The sequence below is a fragment of the Gymnogyps californianus genome, chromosome 1, assembly GCF_018139145.2.
Source record: "Gymnogyps californianus isolate 813 chromosome 1, ASM1813914v2, whole genome shotgun sequence".
NCBI lineage: Eukaryota > Metazoa > Chordata > Aves > Accipitriformes > Cathartidae > Gymnogyps > Gymnogyps californianus.
The window spans coordinates 217,726,499-217,745,867 of record NC_059471.1 but is presented as its reverse complement, the minus strand read 5'-3'; the positions used below and the strand labels follow the sequence as shown (position 1 = coordinate 217,745,867).

General features: G+C 46.9%; 1 protein-coding gene across 2 annotated transcripts in view; it reads left to right on the top strand.

Moving 5' to 3' along the window:
- Positions 1 to 19,369, top strand: part of NRF1 (nuclear respiratory factor 1) — a 71,963-nt gene that overhangs the window by 29,866 nt on the left and 22,728 nt on the right. For both annotated transcript variants that reach the window (XM_050899855.1, XM_050899846.1), the window contains exons 6-10: positions 3,718 to 3,876; positions 4,909 to 5,106; positions 6,820 to 6,921; positions 10,149 to 10,306; positions 14,456 to 14,580. In XM_050899855.1, coding sequence (XP_050755812.1) covers positions 3,718 to 3,876; positions 4,909 to 5,106; positions 6,820 to 6,921; positions 10,149 to 10,306; positions 14,456 to 14,580 — 742 coding nt within the window. The remainder of the gene's footprint in view (positions 1 to 3,717; positions 3,877 to 4,908; positions 5,107 to 6,819; positions 6,922 to 10,148; positions 10,307 to 14,455; positions 14,581 to 19,369) is intronic.

Genomic DNA, 19,369 nt, shown 5'->3' with positions numbered 1-19,369 from the left:
CTCCATCACCCGGGTGCGAGGCTTGCTGATGCTCCCTTCTGGTCCACGTCAGAGGTGTGGTATGGGGACAGCCTGCGTTTCTGCTCTCCCAGCAGGTCGTTATTGGCACGTGGCAGAGCGAGCATCCTTGTTTTGCAGTGAAGGCAGTCCAGAGTTAGGAATCGGGTTCCCTGTGCAGCTGAGCTCTAGCACTGGATGGTTGTTCCAGCAGTGGGAAGGGTAGCGAGTCCTGCAAGGTACTGGATGCAGGGATGAGTGTATACTTTGAACTGTCATGCAGGCAGCTGCCTGCTTTTACAGCATTTAAGCTCAGAGCCTGCATCGTGCCTCGTTTCCAGCAAGGACAAGCAGTCGTGTCCAGCGCTCAGATCAACAAACTCTGCTAGGAGGTGGTGATCCTGAGAGGGACAGCCTGGTCCCCAGGTCTGCCTCTCTGAAACATTAGAACTACTCACTCATTCTTATGACTTGACCATGGTTTCAGAGTGGAAGAGAAGAAAGATTTGCATAAAGAGTAAATCTGTGAGCAAACACTTCCATGGGGAGACCCACAGCACCTCCTGCTTTTTGCACTGATGAGCAGATTGTTAATTTTGGGTTGGATTCCTGTGGCCAGGCGTAAACTGCTGCATTGTCTGAGTGCTGTTGCTTCTTTTTGAGGACACTCAGGCTGACCCTGCGCCTCGTCTTTGCCATGATGAATTTATGACAGTGGCAAGGCCGCTCTCGTCCTGCCTGCCAGAAAGCACTCGGCAGTGAGACCTCGCAGAGTTCGGTCAGGGCCATGCGGGTTTTCATAGCAGGAAATTCATGGTGACAGCTTGGTTGCTACCTTGACAGATGCCTGGCTTTTTAATCTGAATGTTTAAACATTAATTGGAACTTTTAAACTTAAAGAACATTTAGTCTAAAATTGGCTGTTGCAAAAAGAAGGGCCAGTGAACAAAATACCTGGGTGCTTTGCTGCAGTTGCTGCTTTGCCCTCTTCCACTTTCAGGTGCGGCCGAGGTCCTGCGTGGACTTGACTTTGCTTTGCCCAGGTGCTGCTTTTTGGAGATCCTGAGGCTGAACTGTGGGGACAGGTAGCAAATTCCCAGCACAGGTTTTGCTCCCTTCTAGAAACCACTTTCCTTAGCAGGGCATAAACCTTAAGACTGGAGCATTGCTGGGTGCTCCGCACGCAGGACAACTTGTTGTTTCCAGTACTGGAGTACAGTTGTCTGTGCTTTGGGCCATTGCAAATGGTAGAATCAGGATTAGCTCACTACCACTAACACTTGAGCTTAACGTTAAAACGTAGAAGACACTCACTCTGTGTACCAAAGGGTGTCAAAGAAACATTTCTTATAGTTTCTCTCAAACCTTCCATACTAGAGATTATATGAGCCCTTTCCAGAGCTGACAACCGTGCAAACCGGAGTGGGCTGCTGTCTTTTTTTTTTAGCAGAGGTTTGATTTTTGGGTAGTTCGTGGATGAAGTCAGCAGAACCGTGGCTCCCGCAGATGAAGTGGTCACACCGGTTCCTCCCAGCTGCGCCCTGAGAGACGTGGGGTCTTTGTCTCGGTGCCATAGCCTGTGTCAGAGCCTTGCGAGCTGCTTGGGTGAGGTCTTGTTATGGCACTAATTAGAGAAGTCCTCGCGCTGGAGCAGGTTGTAACACCGCTGCTGATTGTCTCCCTGGCGGATTAAAGGCAAACCCTCCTTAACAAGTGCCTTGAGTAGCTTGAGCCGCTGAACTCTCCAGGACCAGTAATTAATCCATCTGGTAACAAGGAGCATGGCTTGCAGATAGCAATTCTGGGAAGGAGCTTTTAACTGTTTTTGCACCAGGCAACTTAACGTCGTTAGCAGGTTTATTTGAATAAATAGGGCCTCAGCTGGGGAACCTGAAGCATGTCAGGGTGACTGTTGGCCCTGCAGTGGAAGGTGTGTCATGGACAGGCTTGGCCTGGGCTGGGGAAAAGGGCACCAAAGTGGTTTTTTGTGCCTCCATTTATAACTCAGGGTTTTGGTATGGCTTCTCTGAGATGGCTCAGGATGTCCATGGAGTGGAGGAACTGAAATACAGCTGCTTCTCTGAGCAGGGGTGATTCTTCTAGGGTGTGCAGCAGATACGCTATATATAGACTCACAAGTATACTGGATTTTTATTGCCTTTAAAGTCCCTAGCCACTCCTGCAAACTGTATGCAATGTAGTAAATCATGCATACAAAGAAATTGTTTTCTTTTTACCAAAACACACTTCAATTTTTCTATTTAACTGTGTAAGCTAGGGCCCACGTTGCATCTTCCAGCTGGGCTCTGGCTTTGAAGAGCAGTCCTGTGTCCGAAAGAGCCTCTGCAGATCCCAGTGCATTTAGCGGTGTGCTTAGGGGCTTTAGGCTTTTTGCAGAGACCACAGGGACAATCTGCAGTCTTCTGTTCCTCTGAAGCATTCCTCCCTTCCTCTGTCTGACAGATGCTAGAGGGCACTTTAGTACACACTCTCTACGCTAACGTGGAAAAGGCAGCTTGTAAATGAGTTGATTTACGGCTTGGAGCCAACGGATACAATATCCAGACTCGAACCAGAATGTCATTCAAGCAGTATCGTGGCTGGGAGGAATGGATGCTCTTATGGCAGAAGATCTTCCGTGAGCCGACCCGTGTCTCTGCTAGCTGGGACCACATCGTGGCTGCGGCAGCAAGCGATGCTGGCCCCAGCATGCTCTTCCATGGCTGTGTTCTAGAGCCCTGAACATGCAGGTGTCTCGGGGCTGTAAGGTGGCCCAAGGACTCCCAGTGGCACTGTCACAAGCTCAAATAACTTGCTATTAAAGCTATGAAAGGATGCAGGGAGATGTTCTTACTTAAAGCTAAATAGAGCTGCATTTTAACATGGTGTCGTGAGTGCTCCTTCTCTTCCTGCTCTGTTTCTGCAGCTGAACCAGCCTTTTCCTGAGGCTCCAGGCAGTCCCCAGTACAAAAACCAAATGTGTCGTAAAACCCTGTGCGAGTTTTGTATTCTCTTTGATAACGCTAAGGATATTACTTGCTCTTGGAGACATGTCTGCTCGATTTGTTTCGCAAGTCTATTTTTAAGGTATTGTCTCCTGATGGTAAAGGTGGTCACTAGTTGACCAACCGCTTTGTGGGTGCTAAGGAGAAGTAAAATCAGGTTGAAAGGTGTCCCCACTCTGGCAAAAATTAAAAATAGATTCAGAAAATTAGTCCAGTGTGTGTTATGTTCTACAGGGGTGGAGAATGTTTTTTGCATTGGAGCAGCTCGCTGAAGGTCCATCCTCTTTCCAGCATCTCTGTAAAATGTACATCAGCTCACGTCTGAGTTCCTGTCGCTGTGGGGACATTGAGTGTGGTTTTTTATTGCATTATTCTGATTTTTTTTTTTTTCTCCCTTTCAGGTTGGCTAGCTCTCTTCATGGTAGTGTTTGAACCATGAAGTGTGTTAATAGTGTGTGTTTGTGCCTTATTGTTGTAACTGGCTGACTTAATTTTGTTTCTGCTCCTCCACATGCTACTAAGCTGTTCTTAGCTGAGTCTTGGGAGAAGATGGTAAAGTATTTGTCCATCTTCCTTAGGCATTCAGGCCTCTTCCAGTTGATGGTTCCAACAGGATGGAAGTTAAATGTAATAACTTTGTACTGTGCACCTCAAAACTACCAAAGATCTGAGTTCCTAAAAAAAACTCTCAACCCTCTTACGCGGTTTGTTCCAGGCGCAGCTGCGAGCTTTCATCCCTGAGATGCTGAAGTATTCCACAGGTCGCGGGAAACCAGGCTGGGGCAAGGAAAGCTGCAAGCCTATCTGGTGGCCTGAGGACATTCCGTGGGCCAACGTTCGCAGTGATGTCCGCACAGAGGAACAGAAACAGCGGGTGTGTATCTCCCATGTCTGTCTGCCTTCAAATTGAGCGCAGGGGCTTGCAATCAGTTGTTGTGGGAACAGTTTTCCCCTCGAGTGACAGAAGAAACTACGACACCGGCCCTTCCTTGACTTTGTGTCAGACATTCAGCCTGGGAGAGCAATGAGATGAGAGAGGTGTAACCTTCAATCTGCTCTGTCCCTGCTTGGGGTTGTGTGATGAGCAGGTATTTGAACCACGTCTCCTTCTGCAGCGGGTGCCCTTTTCGCTAGCTGCAGAACCTGCTCACCTCTGTGGCCTTATGAAGCAGCCTACCCAGCCTAAGACAAGTCTACTCTCCAAGTATGCAGGTCATTTACCGTAGAATCTGTATCACAGCCTCTTGAAGCCTTTGAAGGGATACTGTCCCATCCTGAGCAGCAGGGACCTTTGTACTTAAAGGGAAGTGGTCAATGATGTGCAGTAGAGACAGGAAAAAATGAGAGAACTGGGTGAAAACGTCTTGGGTCTCAGTTACAGCCATGGATCCTGTATGCAGGTGATGTTTCTACCAACCTGTCACAAAGATAATCAAGGAAAGCTACCAGGGTGTGCAAGGGGCAGGAGTTGTGCAGGCTGATGTAGGTCTGGTTGGATGGGGAGGGATGCCTAGTGAGGCTGGAAACGGTGTTGTGGCAGTCGGTGCTTTCCTAGGTAGGGATGGTTTTCTACTTGTCAGCCCCAATCCCTTAGTTAGAATTCCTCAAAAGCTGGCGAAACAGATTTCATTGAGAAGCTTCCCTTTCCCTTGGCCAGATGTGCTCCTTCTGTATCAGTACACAGCAGTGCAATAGCTCTCCAGGGTGATTTCTGAGTCTTGGGGAAAGGAGGGGATGAGGAGCGAGGGATTAGGTATTGGGGCCTTTTGTTTGTTTGAGAATTTGTTGAAAACCGCCCAATAAAACCCAGTAAAGATAAGCATGCAAATCATAGCAGTGGCAGCACTGCAGTTGTTCAGAAAATTTCTTTACGCCGACTCTTCACTCCATTTGATTCTACTGGTAGGTGTCATGGACCCAAGCATTGCGGACTATCGTGAAGAACTGCTACAAGCAGCATGGGCGTGAAGACCTGCTCTACGCCTTTGAGGATCAGCAGACACAGCAGCAGACTACGACCACACACAGTATAGCGCACCTCGTGCCGTCACAGACAGTGGTACAAACCTTCAGTAACCCTGATGGCACCGTGTCCCTCATCCAGGTGAGTGAAACCCTCTGGCTTTTCCATTTCCAGCATGGCTGACTCGGGATCGAGTTGCCTGCGTCAGGGAGGTGGTTTAGACCAGACTCCTTTTGGTAGTTTAACTTGTCCTTCAAGAATTTTGTCTTTATCTGTGTGTCTTAGCCCGCAGGCTTGTTAACCCAATGCTCCCACCCAAAGAAGCGGTCTCATCCTCTCTCTTCCCCGCTCCTATCCCTTGTTCTCCTGTTATGGCAGTACAAGCATTTCTGCAGCTATTTGGTCAAGCGATTCAGGGATCTGACCTGAGTTTAATGAACCTGTTTACGAACTAATACAGTTCATGATGTGGCCACAAGGCCTGTGGTGGCAATGGGATGGAGTCATGGGAGGAGAGGTGGTGGGACTGCCTTTCTTTAGTGGCATGAAACATATTTTAATCTACGGCATTAGGTATTTCTGTGCCCCCTGTTCTTCATCTTACACCTAAAGTCTAATATATATATATTACACACACCAAATATATATTTATCCTCATGATGACCCCGCAGTAAGGATGCCTCTTACACCATTTTACAGAGGGGGATTCAGGGCAGAAGGGGCTGCCTTCAGGTAGTGGCTGAGTGGTGCTGCTGTTTTCCCTGCGTTCCCCGTGTGGGGAGGCAGGTTCCGACAGCTCAGGATGTGGACAATTGAAGTGCTCTCTTGAAGCTTCCCAAGAGCTTCTCGTGGGTGTGGGATCTGAACCTCAGTTTTCTCTGTGCCCCTGCCTCCAAACCACCACTGCCCTCGTACCTAACTGGCCCAGCCGTTTGTCCCTCTTGAGCATCACGTTTTTAGTGAAGTCTCAAACATCATTTTCTGTTGGCTGTTCTCATCTCGCAACCATGAAGATGAAAACATGGTGTGGGGGTTTGTTTTGTTCTGTGTGTTTTTTCAAATGAAAGCTTTTCAGCGATTGTTACAGCTTTCTGTTCCCTCCACCAAGGCCCAGCAGACTTGCCAAGCTGGTTCTGTTTGCTCACCTGCTAATGTACATTTTCCCTTTGACTAGTGTTCTTTTAGGTGCTGGGCACCTGAGATCCCATTGACTTTCTGGCATTTATAGGTTTAATTCTCCTTAGAAACAAAGCTGCACATCTCCCTGCCTTTATCTTTTCCCAGCTGTTAAATGGGGAAAAGGTAATTTCCAAAGGCAATGGGGTACTGAGGATGAATTAATGTTTGCCAAGTGCCTGGAGACGAGAGACCCAGTGAATGGTAAGCAAGGAGTGTTATAAATGAGGGCTGATGTGCAGGGTGTTCTGGTCCAGGACTACTCGATGGTTTTTTAAGTGACTTCCACCCCATGGGAGAAGCGTGTTGGCTCTACCTGCACACCGCACTCGTGCCTGGGAATGGCAGCGGTGTCCCACAGCTGCTCTTTGCGAGGCTGGGAGAATAGCGAGGACTCTGGCTCCTACGTAGGGGACAGCACGAAGGCTGTGCAAAACTTGCTTCTGGGCCATATCCACTCTGGAAGCTGCCATAGATTAACATGGCTCTAGCGTTTGATTTCCTCCCCCAGCCCTTTGAGACAGCTCTGTATTTTCTGTGAGCTCTGCAATTACTATTATTCTCTGTGGGTGCAATGCTTTTTAATCTGAGAGCATTTGAGTGTCCCTTTGCCTGAGTTATGTGGACATTTTCCTGCAATAACAGATGTGTTCAACTGCATTTTGTTGACTTCTCTAGGTTGGCACTGGTGCTACAGTTGCCACGCTGGCCGATGCCTCAGAGTTGCCTACCACAGTTACCGTCGCACAAGTCAATTATTCTGCAGTGACTGATGGAGAGGTAAGGATCTGGGTCGTGTTCGTGGTGCACAAACCAGAATTGTCCTATCTGAACTTCAATAAAGTTAAATATTTTCTAGAATTAAGTGGTCACAGAAAACACCAAGCCTTGCTTCCCCACCCTCAGTGTTAAGGGTTAACATACATGTGAACATGAGACTCTCTAAAATTTTATATAGAAAGTGCTGAACTGTTGTCATTTTGACTCAGGACTGTACAAATGCAATTATGGTGGAAGCCTCAGTTCTGAATTTCATACATTTTTTTGATATCTCCTATAGATTATTTATTTGGTGAGATCTGCTGTAGCAGATAGAGACTTAATGACACACACAAGTACACGTTTGTGTATTCATATTGAATAACTGTTTTGTGTGTGCTGTAGATCCTGGATGCTTGTTTATCAGTTCAGGGTTGGGAGCGATGCCTGTGATATTTTGAGCCTGTGGTTAGCAAAGGATGTTGCATGGCTGTGGGCAAATCCTGTGATTCTTTGGCCACTGATCTCTGGATGAAATGGGACTGTTCCTTTGCTGCAGCTTTTAGGGAGGTTTGCAAGTAAATCGCAGAGAGCACTGCATAAATGCACGGTAGTGTAGAAACAACAGGAGATACTGCGGAGTTACTGTTCCGTTTGCTGTGGAAGTTTCTTCCACTGCTTTACAACTTGGCAAAGCTGCTTCTGTTGAGGACTTGATCAGACCATTTCAATCCCCAGATCTGAACACTCAAATTTACAGGCATTTATTTTTCCACTTTTTTTTTTAATTGAGTAATAAAGTTTTTTTGTGTATGTTTAAGGAACATTCCTTTAAGATTATGAAGATTTTTTTTTTTATAAAAAAACCCTCTTCACCCCCAAACCCACCTTTAAATCAGGCTGCAGGTCGCTTTCTGCCCCTTTGCCAGAATTTCTGGTCCGCTCTGCGTGGATGGGGCTTTCACAGCGACAGATGGCAGCACAGAACAGCTTTGCTCTGCATCAGACCCTGTTTCCATCTCAGACCCACGGTGAAACAGCCTGGCTCTGGGGCCGTGGCCTTGACGTACTTTGCAGCTGCTTTGAGGGTTTTCAAGAACCGGTTACATCTCTTGAGATCTGAAAGAAATTTTTGAAAGGCACAAATAGAAATCAAGGGAACACAGGCATCTAATTCCTAACGTGAACGCAACATCTAAGCGGTATCTTGGACAAAATAAAGATACAAAAGTAAACTTGCTTTGGGGATGGGTGCTATTTCTCTGCACAGATAGATCCACAGCCTGCTGGCAGCCTCTCTAGGGATGTTTTTGTCCTGCTATCTCTTGCTGTGTGAAGATCTGAGTTAGCTCTGAGGAAATCAATGTGTTTATAGGACGCCGAGCAGCACGGAGCAAGGATGCTCGCTGGTGTCTCAGCAGCACAACCTTCGTGTTAGTGTGGAGAAGGGCCTGGACAGTCCCCCCTTCTTTTCCAGGCCTGACCCGGTGTCTGTTCTGGAACAGCTTAGGCATCTTTAAGAGGCACTGTATGTCACAGTGGAGACCTGCCTTATCACTCAAATGTGTGTTGCCATGTATTTGAAAAAATGTATGTCTGTTCCTCTTCTGCGTGGTGGTGGGAAGGGTGCCTTTCCCAGCTCGGGCTTGCTTCGGTTCGGTTTTGGCATGGCTAATGAGTACCACAAACTCGATCCGACTCTCTCGAGATCTCTACCATCTGCCACTTCTTCCTCTCTGGGCACTCCAACTTGGTTGCATCTTTCCTAAAAGACGTTGCCTTCTCTAAAATCAACTTCCTTTCTCCTTGTCACAATGCACTATCTCACTGCTTCCTCCCTGCTTTGGATCCTTCCGCCCAGGGTCAGCTCTGGGCACAGGAGAATGAAGCAGTTGCCTTGAATGTCAGACGGCTGGGGATGGCTAAAGAGCTACGACGAGCGCCAGCTTTGCCTGTGCCCAAGTGCTGGAAAACCAGATTGGCAGCTGCTGAGGAGTGTGTGATAGCAGATGTGAGTGAGAGCGCGACAGCTTCTCTCTCCCTCTCCATCCTGTGATGGTACTAACCCCTTTCTTGCCTAAAGGCAGCAAAATTTACTTGCCCTTTTGTGGGGAGCCTTGCGCCAGCTCTGCTTCTATGGACTTTTTAGCTTTCTCCATCTTAACAAATTGAGGGCTTTTTTTTCATCACCTTCTACGGCATTCTTATTTGTGAGTCCCCGCAGGATGGTGAGTGGCCTGGAACATTTACGGGGATGAGAGCAGTGATGGGAGGGTGGGGGAAGATCTTCATCTTGGAAAGCAGCCAGTAGGATTTGTCAGCTGATGGGCCTTCATCCTCCACTTCTTTAGTTTTTTTGGTCCAATGCATATTTCTAGTTCACATCGTGGTGGATTTTGTGGCCGTACACTCATTTATCTCATGAGCTGTGACGTCCCAAATGGAGAAACACGGGCAAGGAGGAAAATGAGCAACTGAGACTGGGTGAACTTTAAGTAATATGAAACCTATCTACATAAAGGTCTGAAGTAAGGGAATTGAAAGTACCTGAAATATATGAACAGAGTACTTTCCCTCTGCCATCTTCTTTTATTAAGTATATTGCTGCAACACAAATTCCAGTTGGCTCAAACCCATCCGAGTTCACAAGTGCTGTACAAATAAATCCTGAATGGGAACATGGACTGTTCCCCAAAATGACAGCTGATGGGTGCAGACAAATCGAAACAGTGAGGCAAGTGCAGCCCGTGTCCCTGGGGGATGTGATCCACGCTGGGGTTCCAGCACCGCAGAAATGCAGCTACTTAATAAACTGCCCAGGCTGGCAGGCAGTGATCCGAGTACAGCAAGGATCAACACTGTCCCGTTTCGTGGCGGACAGGGCTGGACAAGAGGGATTTGTGGGAGGTTGAGGGGCTTCGCAGATGTTTACGGGGCGCACTTTCCATGTGCGTGAGAAAACTGAAGTTCTGGTTTGAAGATTGAACATATGGAGAACAGCAACTAAAATCATGGGCTGACTAGAGAAACTCAGTCATGGCTGATCGAGGGTTGTAGGGTCCAGCAATGTTCTCAGGTGGGTCCTAGGCTTCCTCCCTTTTTTTCCCCCTGTCTCTCAGAGTCGTAGCATGTGCAGGATTCTGCACAGACCTCTTGAAACTATCTGGCTCTTTCATTTTAAGAAGCAACTGTGCATTCATGGGATAACATCCTATCCTAGGGCCTTTCTTTTTGTTTTTTCCCCATAGGTGGAGCAGAACTGGGCAACGCTACAGGGGGGTGAGATGACTATCCAGACGACGCAGGCATCAGAGGCCACGCAGGCGGTGGCATCATTAGCAGAAGCAGCAGTGGCAGCATCTCAGGAGATGCAACAAGGAGCAACTGTTACCATGGCACTCAACAGGTATGGGTGAGAGATGAAGGCTTGAAGCATGCTTGCATGAGATTTCCTTCTAGGTTTTCACTCTAATGGTGCAAAGACCACTGTGTACAGTCCCAGCAGAGGCTTTTCCTTAGCAAATTCCTATGTCAGCCTGTGAGCAGGTGTCTGCAGGACAGTTCCTGATTTCCACTGTCACCACAGAAGAACACTGACATGGAAATTTCCCAAAAGAGGAAAAGATGGGTTGTAACTGTACCGTCTAAATGATCATACTTGTACAGCAAGGGTCCAGTTACAGAATTGAGCTTGCTAAGCAAGCAAGAGTCATGATGTGCTAATAGCACCTTTTAAGTATGCTGGTCTGGGTCTCAATATTATTAACGGTTTCTTACTAGAAGGGTGACGCTGAATTTCACACCCTGTTCTGTGGCAGTATGGTATCTCTTCAGAAATCAGAATCTCCTCCAGAGGCCAGTGGTTTTGGGTTTTCTCCCAAATATGTTTCTGAAGTAGAAGGTGAACGAGCTGCAATAGTAGTGCTGCCTCTTCATCTTGGAACGAACTCTGTTAGATTTTTGGTTGTACTCAGGTTACCAAGATCTGCAGCGTAGTTCTCTACAGGTCCATGCAGCAGGAAGCAGTGTCTTTGCTCAGCTCTGGTGAGTTGCTTAAGCTTTGCCTGCTGTTCTTAAAAACTGGAAATGGCTGTGGCACACCGCAGCTCTACTTTGAGAGAGGAGGAGGACCGTAGGAAACACGGCATCAGCCCTAGCAGCGTGGGAGGTTTCACACTGCTGAGGTGTAGACAAAATATTTTCCTCATCCAAATCAGGATGCTGGTCTAGAGGCTGTTGACTGAGCAGCTGTGAGTTAGGACAAGGCACAAGTCCACGCTGCTGGTGGTCGGAGTAAAGCTCCCAGACCTTGTTATATACACAAATTACTGAAGCAGTCACCTTGATCTTGGGGGCGTTCAACATCTCGCTTCCAAATTGTTGTTGCAACTGAATCACGAACACACCTAGAACTGTTTCTTGTCTTTGTGGTCCAGATTCAGGTCCATCAGATATGTTCTTTTCTGCTACCATACGAGGTTGGTTAAGTAGACTTTTTTGCTAATAGTTTTGCTGTAAAATTGCCTTTTAAAAACAAGTGATCTTTTTAGAATGCTGTGAGAAGAACAGCTAAAGTAACTAGGCATGGCGTTGCAGGAAAAAGCCCCATCTCCCGGAATCTGACTTGCAGGATTTGTATCCTGCACGTTTCCAGACAATAGATTTTTCTATGTATTTTTTTAGAAGTTTTTCTGGACTTAGAAAAACTAGCGGACTTTTGATTTTAATTTCATCCCATCGCTACTAGTTTTAGCTCTTAAGGTTGCAGTGAGCTGTTCCTTGTCCTGTATTAGCTTAAGAAATTCAGAATCCTTAATAGAAAGAAGTGTGGTTAGAACTAAAGAGAGTCTCCTAGAAAATATGAATGGAAGAGCCTTCAGCAAGTCATTTAGTGTCTACTGTGCCTCAAGACAGGATCAGCTCTGTTTATACCCAGGAAAGCCCTGTGATAAGTCTATTCAAACAGCTTGTAGTTCAGGAGAGATGCGAATGTTGTAGGAGCATTGCAGTGCGAAGGAGGGGCCTCGTGTTTTATTTCTCAGCTTGTTGTCACCCTCTTTGTGTACTGACCATGGCAGTGCTGAAAACCTCTCTAGGTGACTATCCTCCAACACCCTTCCATGTGGAAGGGGGGTACTTTTTCCTTTGCCACAAAATGCTCCTTGTAGCTTTCAGCTGTAGGACTGCAGTCTTTCCCCTGCCTGTAGGAAGATCTCAGCAAGGCTGTGGTTCTTGAAAGCTGGTGGCTCATCCCAGCTCTGGAAACTTTATGCCTAATTTAGCTGAAAGCTGCCATCTCTGAATCTTGTTCCAATGGCTGCTGACAGAGCGCAGAGTCTTTCATAGCCCCGCGTAGAGCAGTACATCTGCCAACAGCATGACATGATGGATGACGCAACCTCTGTCAGGTTTGAGGATGGGAAGTACTAGACCTTCTAGTAAAAGAGGACAAAGTGGAGGTGGGTAATTAATTCATTGATTTGAACCAATTAACGTTTGTAGAGCACACTGTAACTGGAAAAAGCTTTTATGCCGCAGATCATTATTATTTTCAGGGATGCAACCGTAACAGATTATTAAAATGCTCAATTGCCCTTGAAAGTGGATTCAACTAAGTGCTGTGTGAAGTCTGGGAAACAGGGTTACACCAGTAAATCCATGCTTACCCCAGGTTTGCTGTGTTGTAGTTGGCCTTCCTGCAGTGTACCTGCCTTCACATAGCTGCAGGTTCAGAACAGAGATTAGCCAAAGGGAGTAAGAAAGCAGAACAAGAAAATATTCTGGTTCACTAACAGTGTTTAAGAGCTACTCTGAGAGACAGAGGGGCTATTTAGAAATGAAAATACACCCTGAGTGAATACAGTTGGAAAGTGTACAGCATCTAAGCAGGAAATTAGGAAAGAGAAAGAATGAGTAGGAAGTACTTGGAAAATATTTGAGTCAATTGGTCTACCAGAGAACGAGCAGGGCAGTTAAGGAAGAGCATTCTAGGGGAAGCTAAAGAAAATACCTGCTTTTTTAGTTCATGAAGTTAAGAAATGGGAGGAGATTCAGCTGCAGGAAGGAGGTGGCTTTGGAATAATTTTGTGACTAGTAGTAGGTCACCAGAAGTGGCTAATAGTCATCCAACAGATCTGCAGAAATCTGGACAGCTGCTGAAGGATGCTTACAGCACTCTGACTGTGCAACCAAATGGCAAATAAAATATGATGTCAATAAATGCCAAGTGATACACTTATGAAGAAATAGCTCCTGTATATACCTAATGAGGAACTATATGCTACCAGTTACCATTCAGAAAGCATGCAGGGGGCTATCCTCCAGGAATGTTTTATCACTGCTGAGCAGATACTGTCAAAAGAGTAAGTTGAATATTAGGAATTATGGGGAAAGGCGTAGAGAACAAGCCAGGAGTAGGCCCCTGGACTAACTCGTGGTGTGTCTACGTCTTGAGTAGTGTGAGAAATGGTCACCCCCCTCAAACAGATGTCTTGCATTAGAAAAAGTCTGGAAAGGATAAGAGTGATCAGAAGCCAGGAGGAGTCCTTGCACAGTAAGTGGACTACAGCTCTTCAGCTTGGGAAAGAGATTACTGGAAGTCTATGAAATCATGAGGAAAACGAAAAAGGAACAGTTATTTTCTGTTTCTCACAATATCAGATTTAAGAGCTGCCCAGCCAGACTGAGGCAGTAGTTTTCGGAGTACCAGAGTGCAATTGTTCTTCACACAGCATCTAATTAAATGTGGAACTCATTGGTACAGGATGTTGTGGAAGCAAAAAGTATAAATGGGTTTCAAAGGGGATTAGACAAATCAAACCTGATGGTCCAGATGCAGTCTCTGATGTAGGAAATCAATACACTGCCGACGGTCGGAAGCTGAGAGGGTGTAGGAAGGGAAGGATCATACACACTCCTTCCTAAATACCTGATCCTGGCTGTTCTCACAGCAGGGTTGCTGCACAAGAAGGACCTTTGGTCTGACCTCATTCGTATGAAGAAATTTAAGAATACTGTGCTAAGCTACCGATCACTCATTAAAAAGAATTATTAAACCACTTGGCTGGGGAGAAGTACTCCATCTTAGCTAAATACAGAGCTGCTGATGTGATCCTGGTAATGGTAAACCTCTGGGCCTGTTTCAGTGCAAGGTGAGCTGGCTGAATCAGTAATGAAGGGTAGAGCTCTAAAATCTGTAGAGACCCGGAATGTGACAGTGCTAAAAGAATGAGTTTAGTACCAGACTGTTACTTGGATTGTCCGAAAGCTTTTACTCGTATCCCAAGCAAAAGAATGCGAAGGTAAGAAGGCAAGGATGTTCTGACTAGAGATCTGCAAGCTGAAAAAAGCCAGTGGAAGCAGCTTCTTCCCATGTATTCCTCTTCCACTGTAGATTTTCTACTCTGGATAACTTCATCTGGGCCCAGTAAGAATCCCTCTTTTCTGGATTTGTTCTCTTGACACGCGATGCCTGGTTAAAATGGATGCTACTGGAGTGGAGTTATTTGTTTGTTTGGTCTTCCTAATTCTTCTTTCTCCTTTCCTGTGCCCGCAGCGAAGCAGCTGCCCATGCAGTAGCCACGCTTGCTGAAGCCACTCTTCAAGGTGGAGGACAAATTGTCCTATCTGGTGAAACTGCAGCAGCAGTAGGAGCGCTTACCGGAGTCCAAGATGCCAATGGTAAGGCTGCCGAAAGGTTTTTACTTTGTCTGGTTTTTTTTCTTTGCTCTTAGCTAGGAGTTTTTCCTCTCTTTTACTTGAAATGTCGAGTTTTCGCTAGTAAAATAGTTCTCCCTCACTGCAGATGGTCACTAACTAGGTTGTGACTTAAAATCTCAGAACAAAATGGTAGCACTAACCTCTTGTTTACTTCTGTAGTGCTGGTGGCTCTGCTCTTTTCCTACTTCTGCCAGCTTGCTATTTAGCCTTAGTTTTTGGGGGGAAAACTGCTCCCCACTCTGTATCTGTACAGTGCCTAGCACAGGGAGGACCAGACTTGGTCAACTAACACAACTAGTCAGTGCCATAGTAAACTCATCTCCAAAATGCTTCACTGTGAAGTTGCAGAGAATATGACCAATGTTTTATTACCCACTCATTTCCTTCCTTTCTCAAGACTTTTTTTGTATGCTTGGTGGCTGCTCTTGAGCAACTGTTGCTTTTCTGCTTGGGTGACACCTTCCAGTCATCCCTCGGCAGTCAGCCTCGGGTTGTTGGCCTCCTACTTTATTTTCCATCTTGCCACCACAGTCAATCGCTTAGTTCTAGGGATTCTCTGTAGCGTTTCTCACCTATTATCTGGATGTCTCTTCGGCCAAGTCTGGTGACTTTTGCAGTTATTCAAACTAAGCTCGTAGTCAATAAAACAGTAAGTTCATAGAAACTGGTTCAAGAGACGATACTGGAACATATAAACGTGTCTAGTTGGTGCTCATCCACTGCCTCCAGTTGCGCTGTACTTCTGCCTGATGCCTTTACCGTGCTTTCCAAGTTCAGAGATGAACCTCACTGGTTATTTCGATTAAATGGAAGGAGGTATGTCAAAATAAGCTCAAAAAGGATGCAAAGTGTGAAGTTGTAAAGAAATGTCACCTTGAGGATGGGACTATTTGGACTCTAATTGTCAAAGGGGGAACAAGCATGTGCAGTCGGGTGGCAGAGTGATGACTTCTTGCCTTGTCACTTTGCGTGTAAAGCAGAAATCTGGCTAGATGAGACCTCGAGTTTGACTTCCCTCAAAATCCTCATCTCATAGGGAATGCGCTCATTTTAAAATATCAGTATTTAGTTTGCAGCGAAAACGGGGCAGTGGAGGGAAGAGTAATTTTACTCGGGGTGTTCAACTTGATGTCTCTTGCTGTGGAGTCAGCCAGCCTGAAGAGGGTGCAGAAATGAAGTGAAAACCCTGTCCTCAGAGCTGGGAAAGCATCTGATATTGAGAGGGAAGAGTAGGGTTGTGTTGTATTACGCTTTGCCAGCAGCCTGGCATGAGGGGGATAAGTGATGTGTGTTTATCGAAGGAAGGATCTGACCCTGGATGCTCAAAACCAGCAACTAATCAGATTTGTAAAAGCACGTTAGCATCCTTTAGCAGATCTGTACCCCTGACTCCTTTTGGTCTGCTTCCAAAATGCTTTCATGGTCTGGATTCCTCTGGATGCTTCCCCTAAACAACTCTCCTCCTCCACACCCTTCCTGAGTCACTCTACCTCACTCACCCAGCATTAATATCATTTTAATGCAGGCTGGGCTTTTTTTTTTTCTTTTTTTTTTTTTTTTTTTTTTTTTTTAGCAGCAGAGTTGGAAATCAGATGGGATTTAGAGTGCATTAAGGGGAGAGACTGCAGCATTTTCCTCTGTGCAAAACCTCGCCCGCAGCCCCTCGCCTTGTTTCCACTCTTCTTCGATTTGCTCTAATCTCCGGTGGTATTAAGGGGAAGGGCTTTGTTGGCACAGTAGTCCTTGGAAGCTCCATGCTGTTAATTTTATTACGTAACCAGCTAATATATCTCCCTTAGGGATGGAGGAGATGTTGGTATCCATTCCTGCTGTCTCTGTCTGGGGATGGAGAGCGGATGGATTTTCAGCGTTGGCACTGTCGTGGAGGATTTGTCTGCCTTCTCTGTACCCTGAAGCCCAGGGTGTGAGCGTGAGCATCCTCCTGGACATGGGTGCTTGGTTATTTGATGCAGTTGGGGACAAACCGCTCTGCATGCCCTTCTGTCGGGAGGAGATGAAATGGGGAGTGACTTGGTGCAGTTGGTTGCAGGAAGGAGAGGAGGAAAATGACTGCCAGAGCCATAATGGCATTAACCAGCAAATTCCCCCTGCTTGCTATTGCTTGCAAAGTCTTAATTTGCTGCTATTTCCAATAAACGCTTCTCTCGAGGAATGCTCTTTCCCTTCTGTAGGTCCTTTCTGGGGGATTCCAATCCCTTACCCACACCACTTTCCCTGGAAGGGACGTAAATTTAATCCCATGTTATTGATAGGGAAAAGGAGACAGTAGTTTAACAAAATTGCTTGAGATCAGGTAGGGTGTTTCATTCCTGGTTTTAGCCATTAGATGTAATTATTCTATTTTTTTAATTTTTTGTTTTTATCTTGATACGGCATTTTTCCCATCCGTTCTCTGGCATCTGAATAATAATTAAGTGATGCAAGAGAGAACCAAGGTGGCTAAAAAGAGGCAACTTCTGTATGTTCGTGGATGTCTTGGAAGGTAGGGCTGAATTCGGTCTTGCAGGGAGTAGGGAGCCCAGGAGCGTGGCTGAACCGCAAAAGGGCTGCGGATAATCTTGTGATCAGTTACATTTATAGCTGAGGGAAATAAGATCTCCTGCTCCCATGCAGTGTCAAACTAGCTGAGTGCATTATGGTTTTCTTGCTACTCTGGAGCATCTGCTCTGAGTCGGGATGCTGGAACCGATGACCCCATGGTTTGAGCCTCAGATGTTTTGTTCTTAAGTGGCTGGCATTAAAGCAAAGTAATATTCAAAGCAAGTGAAGGGGATTGTAGCAGCACCGATTCCTGAAGTTGGCTGGAAACTGAAAATGCTCCGGTAAGAGGAAACTGCGCTCTGGGGCTGCTTTCGGTGTGCGCTCTGGGCAGCTCCGTGTGATGGGCTGGTGCTGGAGCCGTCCCAGCCCGCCGGGGCCAGAGGAGAGAAACTCGATCAGCGTTGGGAAGGAGAGGTGACGGTGCCAGCCTGCAGTCTGGGCCTCGCTCACTGGAGCATCCTCATACTGCAGCCTTTTGTTTGACATTGATCTGATCGGGGGCTTGAAAGCTGCTTGGGCTACGGGCTTCCTGGCTTCATCTTTAAATATTGATGAAGCTTTTGCCGAAGCGGTACCTGCGCAGGGCTGTAGCAGTGCGCAGTGCTGCCCGTGAAGGACAGAGCAGCCTCCCTGCCCAAAGAAGGTCGGTTTAATGGCCTCTGTGTCTTCACAAGCCTGGGGTTATTGCAGTTTTGCACAGTGTGCGGCATTTTGAAGGGCCGATTTGAAGGCGAGAGAGGTGGTATGCTCAAAGCTCCAGCTGGGGTTCAAAACAGGGCATGGAAGGAGGGACAGTGGAAAGAGCTGGTGTTGGGAAGAGGAGAAGTGGCAGTGGAAGATGTGAAATCAAGCTGTAACCGGGGAATTGATTTAACAGACCTGAGCTAGGCACAGCCAGAGACCCAATGGATCCTTGCTTGTGCACCTTGGTCCTCACGTGTGGCAACTGCTGCTCTTTCTCCTGGCCCCAAGGCACGTTTTACTGATGTATCTCCTCCCTGTGCTGCTGGAGATGCTCCTGGGAGCACTGATGTGCCTGGTGGTGGTGTGGCAGCATACAAGTGGGCACTAAGAGGAGCTTACACTGAGTCTTGCCCTTCTCCATCCCCCCAGTCATCCAAAAAATCCAAACCCAATTCTCCATACAACCGAAGGGAGCCGTGCTTACGGCTGGGGGTGAGCCAGGATTATCGAGTTGTGATGGAAGCCCGGGGAGAGCATTAGGCCTCTGACGTGGGCAAAGGGGGATTAGCAAGCTCTCTGCTTTCGCAAACAGAGGAAATAAGGCGTCAGTACAGGAGCGCATCTTGCAAGTTAGCGTAGGATAAACGAGCCTATAGCGGCATTTAGGGTGACGGGGAACTTGCTGCATAGAAGAGCTGTTCCAGTTGGCGACTTCTGTATCAGAAGCGGTTTAGATGCTGAAAAGGCTTCAGCTCTGGGTGAGGCTGCCGAGCTTCCGGCACGAAATCAATAAGGTGTCAGGTGGAAACCTGTCTCCACCCTCAGCTGCGCAGATGGGAGATGGGGAACCCTCCTCTCGGCAGCAGAGAGACCTCCAGGCCTGGAGCACAGTTGCCAGTCCCGTCGGGCTCTGTATAGGCTGTTTACAGTTGAAAGCACATCCAGGAGGGGAAGGCAGGAGTCGAGATCCTGTTCTCTGGGCTGTGTGCGTCTCCTAGAGAGCGTGAAAGCAGAGGGAGATACGTCGGGCAAACCCAGCGAAGGGAACTGCCTGTTCTTGCTTTTGGATGCCTCGGGACAGGGAGGTGCGGCACACTGATCCGCTGGTAACTGGTGGCTTTTTTGCATGAGAAAAAAAAAAAAAAAGATGGGGGGAGGCTTGGAGGCTGATCTGCTGCAAATGTCAGTCTTTAAAAGAAGTATTTTTTTTTTCCTGTTGGATCTCCTTTTTAGGGAAGATGGACCCAAATGAGTTGCTAGCAACTTGGCAAAGTGCAGATCAGCTTGCTTGCATCCAAGTGGACAGGAAGGAAAGAGTCGAGCTTTTTGTAGGGTCTTCCCAGTGGGAACCGATTTTTTTAATGAAGCGTTGCCCTGAAACAGGTATGATTTAATCTCAGTCTGAAGGAGAAGTGAGGAAAATAATTTTTGCAGATGTGTTTCAGGTGACAGAGGAGAAGAGAGGCCGGTGGCAGCCAGCAAGGAGAGCTGAAGTGGATGAGTG